Source organism: Ranitomeya variabilis, chromosome 3, assembly GCF_051348905.1.
Source record: "Ranitomeya variabilis isolate aRanVar5 chromosome 3, aRanVar5.hap1, whole genome shotgun sequence".
Taxonomy (NCBI): Eukaryota; Metazoa; Chordata; class Amphibia; order Anura; family Dendrobatidae; genus Ranitomeya; species Ranitomeya variabilis.
In genome coordinates, this window is record NC_135234.1 from 402,449,255 (window position 1) to 402,463,854 (window position 14,600).

At 41.8% G+C, this 14,600-nt stretch overlaps 1 protein-coding gene across 1 annotated transcript in view; it reads left to right on the top strand.

Annotated features, from left to right (window-relative positions):
• LOC143817701 (uncharacterized) overlaps nucleotides 1-9,766 on the top strand; it is a 385,700-nt gene extending 375,934 nt beyond the window's left edge. Inside the window, exons 21-24 of the mRNA XM_077299189.1 lie at nucleotides 3,536-3,623; nucleotides 3,980-4,121; nucleotides 4,645-4,846; nucleotides 9,510-9,766. Of these exons, the coding sequence (XP_077155304.1) occupies nucleotides 3,536-3,623; nucleotides 3,980-4,121; nucleotides 4,645-4,846; nucleotides 9,510-9,766 (689 nt within the window). The remainder of the gene's footprint in view (nucleotides 1-3,535; nucleotides 3,624-3,979; nucleotides 4,122-4,644; nucleotides 4,847-9,509) is intronic.
• Nucleotides 9,767-14,600: the final 4,834 nt, after the last annotated feature.

Consider the following 14,600-nt stretch of genomic DNA (forward strand, 5'->3'; position numbering starts at 1 on the left):
GCGTCTCTCCGCACTGACTGTTCAGGCAGAGGGCGGCGCGCACACTAGTACGTCATCGTGCCCTCTGACCTGAACAGTCAGAGCAAGAGGACGGGAAGACGGAGCGGCGCCCGGCGGGTGGAACGTGGACAGGTAACTATGACATACTTACCTGCTCCCGGCGTCCCTGGCTCCTTATCCCGGACAGCTGGTCTCCGGGTGCCGCAGCCTCTTCCTCTGTCAGCGGTCACCGTTACTGCTGATTAGAGGAATGACTATGCGGCTCCACCCCTATGGGAGTGGAGTCCATATTCATAACTTTAATGAGCGGTCCCACGTGACCGCTGAACAGGGGAAGAGCTGCGGCACCGAAGACCGTGGGACGGACAGGGGGAGTGCCAGGAGCGCCAGGACTAGGTGAGTATATGACAGACCTCTCTCCCCCTCACCCGCCGACCCTGCCGCCGATCATGACTCGAGTATAAGCCGAGAGGGGCACTTTCCGCCCAAAAATTTGGGCTGAAAATCTCGGCTTATACTCGAGTATATACGGTAAATGGAGCCAAAAAAAAATGCCCCAATTTTTAGCCCACAGATAGGTGAGGCGTGTGACAGAGATACCAGACTAAATTATCTGTCCTGTTTTTTTTACAGCAAAATTGTGTCAATAAGTAGGCTAAGACACAGCAAAAAAAAATTAAGCAGAGGGCTGAAATGGCACTATTTTGAGCGCAATGATATGCGATCCATGTGGAGGACAAAACACAGTGCAAAATATCTGCCCTGTAGGTAATTTTTTTTTTAAGCAAACTGGTGTCAAGAAGTTGTATAAGACACTCCAAATTTTTTTTACAGTACCACAAAAATGGCAGAATTTTATGTGCACTCAAATGTGACTGCTGTGACAGCCAAACTCCTGTTTAAAATAGCTGTATTTTAGTGCTGTACTATGGAAAGGATCTGGCTGTTTTCTGCAGTGCCAACAAGCACATGGAGAAAAAAAAAACATGTGCTGTGTATTGCTTTTAAATAAAATAATTAGGATTAAGATGCAAAAACCAATTATTTCTGTCCACTGATTTCTGGGGCTATGTATATACAGTCAATATCTGTAATAGGCAGCAGCAGTAAACAGTAATGGAATGGACACTCTTGCTGTATGCAATAAAATATGCCACATACACTGCCTGCCTACCTATCACTGATATCTACTGTATATACCCCGTAATTAGTCTTTAGAAGGACTATTGGTTTAGCTGGATTTGTGGAATCAACAATGGTATAACCACACTAACTAATACCCCACCTATTCTGTGCCTAGCTCAGCAGCACCTCTCCCTACATAGGTAATTCCAGAGCTGAGTGTGACGAGCAGGGCGGCACCAGGTCTGATATAGACCCGATGACCCTCTGCGACCAGCCAATCACTGTAATGCCACAACCAATATGGCTGCTGCATTACAGTGCATGGCAGACAATCCCTGCATGTTGATTGGCACTCTAAAGAGCGCCAAACATGCAGGGCGGGGACCCAAACTCCCACCGAACAATCCCGGAAATGCTCGCCGAGCATCGTGAGCACTGCAATGCTCGGGCGAGCACCGAGCATTACCGAGCATGCTCGCTCATCACTATTCGTTATGCATGATGCAAGATGAATGAATTGCCTGTTCCAGGACCTGCATATGCTCTACCCTGCTTCCCTTGTACTGTAATATAGTGCCGTGTAGATCTATTCACCCACTGAAGAAATAATATCTCACCTTCAAATACTGTAGTCCAGGAGGTAGAAAACAGAGAGTTTTGGGCAGACAAGCTAGGTGATTTTCTCACAAAAAAACAACATCTTTTAAGCTGTCTGATCATAAGCAGTTTCTCTTGACAATAACAGCTGAGAACCTGATGCTAGAGTCCAATCGACCCATAAACATTATACTAACATTGTCCAAACCCTTCGATATCGACTGGTTTGGACAACAGTCTAATGTGTATGGCAACATTCTGACTCTCCATCAAAAGATGATGTCAGGGGAAATAAGGATGCAGCATGTCTGTATTTGTTCATGGTGAAATAAGCCAATGCCATTTGAGTCTGTCAGCAGCTCTCTTGAAGATAATACGAGTGCTCAACAGAACATGCGCCTTTGTGGATGGAGGAGTTGAGAGAGATAGCTACCAGCTGAATGATGAACCATTGTTGGGCCAACAGTTATCTATTGAGGCTCCTAATTGTTATGACAGCCTACAATGTGACTTTCCAATTTCTACCTTTGCATGGAGTGCCTCTACTGTCCATGACTGGTCTTTTTTTGGCCAATGTTACGCTCCTCACCACTTTCCAGTTCTGGATATCCCACTAGCTGTTGCTACTCTCCTGCTGGAACCATTGTGGCTGTTGCACATACCAGTTTGTAGAAAAGCACCTTCTTCTTCAGCCAATGCTTAGCTATGCCAATCTTTTTAATTATCCTTTACATACGGCCTAGTCTCTGAGCATTGACTAAGCTTTTATTTTGACCTCATCTACCCATCTGCCATCTTTTCACACTTTTTGCCTGTCAACTGTAGTGCTGGAACTCCACCAACTGTGATATGGGCCTGTCTTCCACTATGGACAAGACCCACCTGCCATGGCTTCTGTCCATTTAGCTATAATCCCTGCTTGCTATTCTTGTTACCACAAAACAGTGTCCTCAATCAATGCACACTTCAAGTGTTGTTATTTAAATCTACTCCAAGGGGTATCAACCTTGGAATTCATTGTGGTATAGTCCATACCTCCTTGCTTGGGTTCTTAGTGTACTCATAATCATTTAGACTTTGCTCAGTCGTTTAGCTCAATGCCAAATCTGTCACAATCCAGACAGTTCACATAATCTCCAGTAAGTCTTTGGGCATTCCTTCAACTTTTTTTTAACAAAAATTGCTTTCATTGCTTGGGGTTTTTTTTTCAAATGTAAATTAAAGGGAATCTGTCACCCCAAAAATCGTATATGAGCTAAGGCCACCGGCATCAGGGGCTTATCTACAGCATTCTGTAATGCTGTAGATAAGCCCCCGATGTAACCTGAAAGGTAAGAAAAACAGGTTAGATTATACTCACCCAGGGGCGGTCCCGCTGCGGTTCGGTCCGATGGGCTTCGCGGTCCGGCTCCGGCACCTCCTATCCTCATACGATGACGTCCTGTTGAGGGCAGAGCAAAGTACTGCAGTGCGCAGGCGCCGGGAAAGGTCAGAGAGCCCCGGTGCCTGCGCACTGCAGTGCTTTGCTCTGCTCGCAACAGGGCAGACAAAGTACACCTGCGCCGGAGCCGCAGCAGGAAGACAAGATGAGGACGTCATCGTATGTAGATAGGAGGCACCGGACCGCGACTTCCATCTGACTGGACCGCAGCGGGGTGAGTATAATATAACCTGTTTTTCTTACCTTTCAGGTTACATTGGGATAAGCCCCTGATGGCGGTGGCCTTAGCTCATATACGATTTTTGGGGTGACAGATTCCCTTTAAATCAAACTTTTGTCTGACTAAATGTAATGGTATACTGTTTGTCCTAGGTTCAAAAACTTCAAGCCTTGAATTTACAGTGTATGATCCAACAAAGGATTATAAAAGTAGCATAAATCATATGGAGGTTGAAAACAGGTAAGATAGCTAATAGTTAATTGAGGTAAAAAAAATAGTAATCACTAATCTGATTGGTATTCGTGGTTAGACTCAAGCCATGGCTTTTAAATTTCTATATGCTCAATGTCTTTTGTTCACTACAGTAATATTGCAAGTTTTAATTATACTAAGGGTGCAGTTGGACCGCCATATAAGTTAAACAGCAATGCTCGGACTAGCCGCAGCTCTTCCTACCCAAGTGACAGCTGCATAGAGATATTTGCTTTCACATTCGGGTCAAGAGAGCCGCCAGCCAGTCCATGCATTGCAGTCCGATCTCATTCTGATTATATTTGCGGGTGACTGCGCCATGACTGTGTTAACTATGTGTTTAGGAGAGAAGATCCATCTCCTGTATCTCCCTGGGTAAAACATGATGAATCAAATGTGCTGCCACATCCCACAACAATTCAGGAGCCTTTTAATTTATTCATTGATGCATTGCACTATATACCTGATTGTGCCACCATAGTAAAGGTAATGTTTGTTTTCTGTAACTTCTCAAAATTGATGTGTACAGTAAATGTGGTCGTTAATTAAACAGAATAGTATTAAATTAACGCTGATATAAACGGTTAATTACCTCCAAAGACAATAATAGCCACATCTACATTTAGAAATTCAAAAGTGATAGCTGAAAATATAAGTCTGGAGAGCTGGTGTCTCTAGTCCCAAGAACCCCTGTGGTTAATGGCATTATAGGTGTATTTAAGGTGCATTAAATCCATCTTTTAAATTCCTAAATACATTTTATATAACAGTTTCAAACTTGTGCTTGTTTTTTTCTTTATTTAAAGCATGAATATTTTTTATTATATCATACTTATATTTATTTAATGAAATTATATTAATGTACTAATATTTTTGGAATTCTATACTGTAAATACTGTTAAATAATTCAGATTTTATTTTGGAACAGTTTCAAATTACAACTTACACAAAAAATGATAAAAAAAAGTCAAAGTCCGATTTTAAGTACTGTATTCTTATTTGTGTTTAGGTTTCTGCAAAAATTAAAAATCCTGGAGAAAAATCTTTTTCTGAAATTGTGACTTTCCCAAGTATCTACAGTTCAGCCCGTAATCCTGTGTTTAATTTCTGCAAAGAGCTAAACACTGAGGATGGAAAATTAAATGTGAATACCCATGTTCTCTTTCAAGTAACTACAGTCGACCCAGATTCTGGAAATTTGGTTGTTATCGGTAATTCTAACCATATTTTACTAATTCGTATCCAGTTATATTTTAAGGACTCAGCAGCTCAGGTTTTACAGTGGGTACGGAAAGTATTCAGACCCCTTTCATTTTTTCTCATTAATGTACACTCTGCACCCCATCTTGACTGAAAAAAAAAACTGAAATTTGGAAATTTCTGCAAATTTATTAAAAAAGAAAAACTGAAATATCACATGGTCATAAGAATTCAGACTCTTTGCACAGACACTCATATTTAAATCACATGCTGTCCATTTCCTTGTGATCCTCCTTGAGATGGTTCTACTCCTTCATTGGAGTCCAGCTGTGTTTAATTAAACTGATAGGACTTGATTTGGAAAGGCACACACCTGTCTATATAAGACCTCACAGCTCACAGTGCATTTCAGACCAAATGAGAATCATGAGGTGAAAGGAACTGGCCAAGGAGCTCAGAGACAGAATTGTGGCAAGGCACAGATCTGGCCAAGGTTACAAAATAATTTCTACAGAACTCAAGGTTCTTAAGAGCACAGTGGCCTCCATAATCCTTAAATTGAAGAAGTTTGGGACTACCCGAAGTCTTCCTAGACCTAGCCGTCCAACCAAACTGAGCAATCGTGGAAGAAGAGCCTTGGTGAGAGGTAAAGAAGAACCCAAAGATCACTGTGGCTGAGCTCCAGAGATGCAGTAGGGAGAAAGTTCCACAAAGTCAACTATCACTGCAGCCTTTGACCAGGGCCTTTATGGCAGAGTTGCCCAACGGAAGCCTCTCCTCAGTGCAAGACATATGAAAGTTCACATTGAGTTTGCTAAAAAACACATGAAGGACTCCCAGACTATGAGAAATATGATTCTCTGGTCTGATGAGACAAAGATAGACCTTTTTGGTGATAATTCTAAGCGATATCTGTGGAGAAAACCAGGCACTGCTCAACACCAGCCCAATACAATCCCAACAGTGAAACGTGGTGGCAGCCTCCTGCTATGGGGGTGTTTTTCAGCTGCAGGGACAAGATGACTGGTTGCCATCGAAGGAAACTTGAATGCGGCCAAGTACAGAGATATCCTGGATCAAAGCCTCTTCCAGAGTGCTCTGGATCTCAGACTTAGCAGAAGGTTCACCTTCTAACAAGACAATGACACTAAGCACACCGCTAAAATAACAAAAGAGTGGCTTCAGAACAGCTCTGTGACCATTCTTGACTGGCCCAGCCAGAGCCCTGACCTAAACCCAATTGAGCATTTCTGGAGAGACCTGAAAATGGCTGTCCACCAACATTCACCATCCAACCAGATGGAACTGGAGAGGATCTGCAAGGAAGAATGGCAGAGGATCCCAAAATCTAGTTGTGAAAAATTTGTTGCATCATTCCCAAGAAGACTCATGGCTGTACTAGCTCAAAAGGGTGTTTCTACTCAACACTGAGCAAAGGGTCTGAATACTTGACCATGTGATATTTCAGTTTTTCTTTTTTAATTTGCAATAATTTTTACATGTATGTTTTGTCAGTCAAGATGGGGTGCTGAGTGTACATTAATGAGAAAAAATGAACTTTTTTTGAATTTACCAAATAGCTGCAATGAAACAGAGTGAAAAACTTAAAGGGGTCTGAATACTTTCTGTGTCCACTGTATACATGTGTCTGTATGTATGTGCTCTGTGCATACATATGTCTTTATGTATGTGCTCTGTGTATACAGTTGTCTGTCAATGCGTATATGCTCTATGCATACTTGTATGTTTGTGCTCTGTGTATGCATGTGTCTGTCCATATGCAAAGCGCCATGTAATAAATGGCGCCATAATAATAAATAGTAATAATAATAATAATAATAATATGCATGTTCTCTGTGTATGCATGTGTTTGAAGGTGCTCTGTGTATACACATACCGTATGTCTGTGTATGTGCTATGTGTATACATGTGTCTGATTGTATGAGCTCTTTGCATGCATGTGTCTATCTGCTCTGCGTATACATATATTTATTTATTTGTGATTAATCATCAAGTTATTTTATAATGCTTTTTGTATGCAATTATTTTTTGTAGCTAAAATGAATATGTTCTTACATTATATTGATTGCCATAACTCTAATTAATTGATATTTGAATACATTTTTATTTTCTGTATTAAGGGGTTGTCTTAAATGGTTAAAATTACAAAGTACTTGTAAAGACAAGCAACTTTGTAGTTTACCTCTTATTAAAAATGCTCTCGGTTTTCAAGAAGGGAGGGATTTTTAATTTAATAGTTTACTGCTCGTTGCCTAGATTACTGGCTACCTCTGTAATTTATGAGAGTGACCGGTTTCCAAGGTAAAGAGTGCGCATGTATAAGCTATTTGCTAAGCAGCCTCCAAGAGCTACTCTGAAGATAGCCAGATCACTGGATTCTGTGTCCCTGTGCTCCTCTGATACTGCTGAGGCAAAGCTGCCTCTGCCAGCATCATTGGAGAATGCGCAGTTCAGACCAGCGGTGCCATTGGTTTGACCTGTCAAGCTAAGTTCCCACAATTTTTGATGCTGCATATTTTCTGCAGTGTTTCTGCACCAATTAGCTAATTTAACCTACTTATTTTTATTTTGTTTTCTTATTGACAAAGCCATGTGTGGACTTTGTGTGTTTTTATTGCGTTCCTACTAAAGAAGAGCAAGAAAAATGCATGTGTTTTTATCTAAGGATTTCTGCATCTCATTCAAGATTACGAAAATCTGCAAACAAAATATATACCGTATTTTACGCTTTGTAAGACGCACTTTATTTCCCCCAAATTTGGGGGGGAAATGTGGGTGCGTCTAACAAAGCGGATATACCGCTTACCATTACAGGCTGGGATGAGGGGGTGTCCGCCGCTGCTACCGCCCGCCGCCGCTGTCGCCCGCCGCCGCTGTCACCCGCCGCCACTGCCGGGGTTGTCCGCTGCTGCCCCGGGTGATGCTGGAGGCTCCGGTGCTGCGGGGGGCTCTGGCGACATTTTGTGAAAGACCAGAGCCCCCCGGCAGTTCGTCCATGCGTTCTAGTATGACTAACTCCTGGAAAATGGCCGCCGGAATCTCGGGAGATGAGATTTCAGCACTGAGATCTCATCTCTCGAGATTCCGGCGGCCATTTTCCCGGAGTCAGTCATACAGGAACGCATGGACGAACTGCTGGGGGCTCTGGTCTTTCACAAAATGTTGCCAGAGCCCCCCGCAGCACCGGAGACAGCCCTGGAGACAGCCCTGCAGCACCACAGCCCCCTGTAGTACCAGAGCCCCCTGCAGCACCAGAGCCCCCTGCAGCACCAGAGCCCCCTGCAGCACCAGAGCCCCCTGCAGCACCCCTCATCCCAGCCTGCAGCACAGCAGCCCCCATGCAGCACCGAAGCCCCCCTGCAGACCCCATCATCCCAGCCTGCAGCAATGCTCCACTCCTGCCTCCAGCAACGACCCTGGGACCCTGATCCACCGCAGCCACAACCCCTGGTAAGCAATAAGACGCATGGATTATAAGAAGCCCCCTCAATTTATTAAAAAAAGTTTTTTCCTATTTTTCTCCTCAAAATTTGGGGTGCGTCTTATAATCCGGAGCGTCTTACAAAGCGAAAAATACGGTACATGTATCATAAGCAAAATTGACATACTGCTTTTTTAAAAATGCACTACATGTCAATTTCTGCGGTGCTAAACAGCATCTTTTTGTGAGCAAAAATATGCTGCAAAAAAGCCACACCAAATATTCAAGCTGGGAACTTAGCCTCAATCTTTAAGAGTGCACTTCCTCTGGCAAACAGGAGGCAGAGGAGCGGTGTGCTCCTGAAGACTGAAAATTAGAACGACCCTTTAACCCTATTCAAACTATTAAGGAGGGCTTGGTTTTTTTTGCTATGGGACTAAGAAGTTACCAGCAGGTAGTTGTTAGCTATCTGCCTAGACTATTCTACCTTGCGACAGAGCAACTCCTTTTCTTCTGCTTTGCTCTGTTGACGGGTTGTTACTGCCGATGTCATGCTGACTGACAGCCTGCTTTCTCCTGCTTAACTACCGGGAGCCGGCTATCAATCATCATGACGTCGGAAGTGACACTCCATCAACAGAGCTTACCAGAAGAGAAAGAGGTACTGTTGATGTCAGGTCAAATGAAGCCAGAGCATCGCCGCCTGAGCCAAGAGAGATGTTGTAGGGTTGAACAGACAGTTAGTTAGCAACTACCTGCCAGTAAGTTCTTAGCCCTATTGCAAAAATATCCTAAAGTCCCACACAACCCCTTAAAGTAAGTTTGGATTCAAATATACCAATATAATGGGGATTTTAAAGGAATTATTTATCTGTGACCTGCTGCATCCTAGATAAAGTATTGATAAAATGTGTTTTCAAGTTCAGGAAAATGCTTATTTCAATTCTAATGTCTAATGACTTTACAATTTCAAATAACTTTAGACCAAGTTCATAGAATTCAGTTTTGGTTGCATTTTTAAGTAAAAATCAGGAGAGAATGATTTACCCCAAACCTGGTGTAAATTTATAAAAAGAAAACTGTAATGGTTTATTTACTTGTGGTATGTTACTTGTGGTATTATATTTTAACAGTTTACCTCCCTTTCTTTGACTTTGCACAAGGCCATTATATTACTACAAAACTATAGTCTGGACGTAAACAACTACTCTAACTTCAATTTTGTTCTCTAGGAAATTGCATGCTTCGTGTGTTCAATAAAGATGGAAAACTTAATGTTGGAGGATTTCAACTAAAGCTCAGAACAGGTGTAGCAAGCAAAAAACTACAAACTCTTGCACCTCCTGACTTACTTAATTATCCTGCTTTTCCATGCTGTTCTCTCTTGGTTCGACTTTTGCCTTATACTCAGGCAAGTTTAAATATATTTATCTATTATGTCTGTTTAAAAAGGGAAATTGAGCAAGCAATTGCATCTACAGTAATTTAGATGCAAATTAATTGTCATGTCCATCCAAGAAAGAGATGTTTCTGTTGCTTAGGTATAGACAGTCAAACCCCAATGAAATGATCCTTTTTGCCATAGTAGAAGCACACCCACATTTTGAGGCTAACAGCAAGGGACCCATAAAGGGGAGGAAGCCCTCTAACTGCATAGGTTCTTCAAAGCATGAAGTGAGAACTTTAGCTTTAGGAAGTACCACAGAGGGTGGGGTCACTACAGGTCTATCCCTGAGGCGTCTATCGATACTTATGGCAAAAGAGATGGTGACCTGTAATAACACTGGAGTTTTGTACTATGCCAATGCATCCTTTCACCGTTCAGACAGGTTCTTACAAAACTTACTTAAAGGCAGGATCGTTCCATTGGGTGTCAGTGGCCCATCCACAGAATTCTGAACAAAACTCCTCTGCTGGTTGGTAGACTCCACAAGTTAGATCCTGTTCGGGTCATCATAAACAAGACCAAGAGCCATGAAAAACCCATCCACCGACTGGAGTGACAATGAGTCGGATGGGAGTGAGAAGGCAATGCTCAAGGGTCTCCTTGAAGAAGGGAAACAAAAATCCCCACCCTCTGTACCTCACTCCCAGTTGACTGCGTAGGAAACCTGAAATAGATCTTACAGGCTTCCCGGAATTCAACAGATTTATCCCGACCCCAGAAAACCTATCCAGGAGCGCCACTTTAGGTTCTGGTTCCGCTGTCTGTTGTGAGGAGATCTTAGACTGTAGGTCGACAGCACAAAAGACAGCCCCTCAGCTGTCTCGCAAGGTTAGCAACTGGATCCATGTCAAGATCCAGAAAAATGTGGGCCAGTGAACACATCACGCTGTGACTGTTCATGATTAGGGAAAGGGGCCTGTATCGTCCCTAGGACTGGGGCCCTAACTATTACTACTCCAAACAGGTACCTCTAAATTGAGGAGGTTTGGGCCACCAGCATACTGTTCACCTGTTATTCTCTAAGCTGTCCCCTCCACCTCTTCCAGGAGGCCCGGGACAGAAATGCTAGTGTATCAACACGTAAGACAGACAGGGATAACAAAAAGTAACAAACATAAAAACACTCACCAATGGTAGGGAGGGATAGGAATGTACCAACCAAATTGAAATAGGACAATGAGGAAAGCACACACCGAAAAACAGCACGCAACAATCTCAAGTAGCAACACCGATCTCCAATTCAGCACAGCGTCTCCAAGGATCTAGGAAGCAAAGCTTGCACTGGCAAGGAAGTGAAGGCCTTGCACACAGTCAAGGCACCCTGTGTCAGAGACAGCAAAACAACCCCAAAACATCTTAAAACCTCTACCTTATTTGGCTTACTTATATACCGTTTGGAAAACTGCGGTTCATCTTTTTTATGTATTTGTGTCAGCAGTGGGGTCCTCATAGAACTCCTACCATAGCGTTTCATTTTATTTAGATGTGGACAGATAGTTCATGCTGACACTGATGCACCCTTAGCTTGTAGGACTATCCTTCGTTGCAGCCTTTCATCAATTTTTCTCTGCTGTTCACCTCCAGGGAGACTAGGCTATAGTGCCATAGGTTGTAAAATTCTTAATTACGTTGTGCACCGTGGACAAAGAGGCATCAAAATCTCTGGAGATGGACTTGTAACTTTGAGATTGTTGATATTTTTCAATAATTTTGGTTCTTAAGTCCTTAGACAATTCTCTTTCTGTTCTCCATGCTTAGTGTGGCACACACAGACACACAATGCAAAGACTGAGTCAACTTCACCCCTTTTTATCTGGTTTCAGGTGTGATTTTCATATTGCGCACACGTGTTACTTTCCACAGGTGAGTTTGAACAGGCATCAAATGCTTGAAACAAAGTTATTTAGCCACAATTTTGGAAAGGTGCCTACAATTTTGCCCTGCCCATTTTTGCGGTTTTGCATGGAATGATGTCCAATTTGCCTTTTTCTTTTTTTGTGTTGCTCCAAGACATACAAAGGAAAGAAAAACAGGATGGGGGACATATATATATACTAGGATGGGGCCCAGGGTTAGGGACGCATGTACCAGGATGGGATATATATATATATATATATATATATATATATATATATATATATATATATATATATATATATATATATATATATAATAGTAGAACAGCACAGTTAGGATAGGGTGCAAAGCCTCACAGGTACACACCAGTCCTTGTGAATAAAAATAAAAATAAAAAAAGATTGAGAAAGCACACCACGTTACAGTTGAAAAAGTGCTCTTTAGTGGCCCATATGGCGACGTTTCTGTCCTAGGCGTGGCTTGAGAAAGGTCCACAATCAGGACTGAAATGTCACCATATGGGCCATTAAAGAGCACTTTTTGAACTGTAATGTGGTGTGCTGCCTCAATCTTCTTTGAGATATACAGGGTGGTCCAAAAGTAGGTGGACAGTATTTGTAATACGGTTTAGAAGGGGGAGATTTATCAAACATGATGTTAAGTGAAACTGACTGAGTTGCCCTTAGCAACCCATCAGATTCCACTTTTCATTCTTCACAGACTCTTTGGAAAATGAAAGGTGGAATCTGATTGGTTGCTAAGGGCAACTGAGTCAGTTTCACAGATCCAATTTTCACAGATAAATCTCCCCCAAATCTGTTTTCTTTTCAGATAATTCAGATAACCCATAATGGCAGATAATTTAAATACAGATCAAAGAAAATGGATTTTAAAAGAGTATTGGAAATCTCAAAATGCTGAAACAGTTAGAGCAAATTGGGCTGAAACATTTGGTACTCAAGCCCCAAAGAGACAAACCATTTACCACATTCATGACAAATTCGATGCCACTGGCTCAATCCTTAATGCTCCAAAAACTGGTCGACCCAAAACAGCCTGTACAGAAAATAATAAACAACTTGTTGCTGAAACATTTGCTCAGAGTCCAAAAAAGTCCACCAGAAGAGTCTCTTTAGAATTGGGAATTTCACAAGCTTCCATCATGCGAATCCTGAAATCTATTGGGTGGAAAGCTTATCGTTCACATCTAATCCATGGTTTATTGGAGGATGATCCAGACAGGCGGCTGCAATTTAGTGAGAATATGCTTAACAAAATTGAAGAAAATCCAGTAATTTTAGATAACATTATGTGGAGTGATGAAGCTTCTTTCAAATTATCTGGCCATATTAACAGACATAATTGTATTTACTGGTATAATGATGACATGCATTTAACATTAGAGCAACAACTAAATGAGCCTGGTGTCAATGTTTGGGGTGGTATTTCAAGTTTTGGTGTTTTTGGAACATTTTTTTTTATGGAACAGTCACAGGAGTTAAGTATCTCGAAATTCTAATGAATCAAGTTGTTCTCCAGTTACAGCAACAGCCTAATTAAAATGACCTTTATTTCCAACAAGATGGGGCCCCACCACATTATTCATGAGTAGTCCGCGAGTATCTTGATGAAACATTTCCTAATAAATGGATTGGCCGAAGAGGCCCACTTGATTGGCCGGCACGTTCACCAGACTTGACCCCAATGGATTTTTTCTTTTGGGGAGTACTCAAGGACAAAGTTTATAGTCGAAAACCAAAAAAATGTCAGCTGTTTGAAAAATTACATAAGAGATGCATTTCAAGAAATTAATACCCAAAGAGACTTGTGCAAAAATGTTTGTCGAAGCGTAAGAGGCAGACTTCAAAGCTGTGCAAATTGTGATGGAAAATAGTTTGATGACCTGCGTTGATGAAATTTAAGGGCTTTTGTATTATTGTTCAGAATAAAATTTAATTGTCAATGTTATGCTTGTGTTAGTAAATATAATTTTATATATAAATCAAAATACCGTATATACTCGAGTATAAGCCGAGACCCCTAATTTTGCCACAAAAAACTGGGAAAACTGCAGCAGCTACCGGTAAATGTCAAAAATACAAATAGATACCAATAAAAGTAAAATTAATTGAGACATCAGTAGGTTAATTGTTTTTGAATATCCATATTGAATCAGGAGCCCCATATAATGCTCCATAAAGTTTATGATGGGCCCCATAAGATGCTCCATACAAAATACGCCCCATATAATGCTCCATACAGTTTATGGTGGGCTCCATAAGATGCTCCATATTAAAATATGCCCCATATAATGCTGCACAAATGCAGATTATGGCCCCATAAGATGCTCTATACAGACATTTGCCCCATATAATGCTGCACAATGCAGATTATAGCCCCATAAGATGCTCCATACAGACATTTGCCCCATATAATGCTGCACAAATGCTGATTATGGCCCCATAAGATGCTCCATAAAGATATTTGTCCCATATAAAGCTCCACAAACGTTATTATGGCCCCATAGGATGCTCCATACAGACATTTGCCCCATGTAATGCTGCACAAATGCTGATTATGGCCCCATAAGATGCTCTATAAAGATATTTGCCCCATGTAATGCTCCACAAACATTGCTTATGGCCCCATAAGATGCTCTATACAGTCATTTGCCCCATATAATGCTCCACAAACGTTGCTTATGGCCCCATAAGATGCTCTATACAGTCATTGCCCCATGTAATGCTCGACAAACGTTGCTTATGGCCCCATAAGATGCTCTATACAGTCATTTGCCCCATGTAATGCTCGACAAACGTTGCTTATGGCCCCATAAGATGCTCTATACAGTCATTTGCCCCGTATAATGCTCCACAAACGTTGCTTATGGCCCCATAAGATGCTCTATACAGTCATTTGCCCCGTATAATGCTCCACAAACGTTGCTTATGGCCCCATAAGATGCTCTATACAGTCATTGCCCCATGTAATGCTCGACAAACGTTGCTTATGGCCCCAT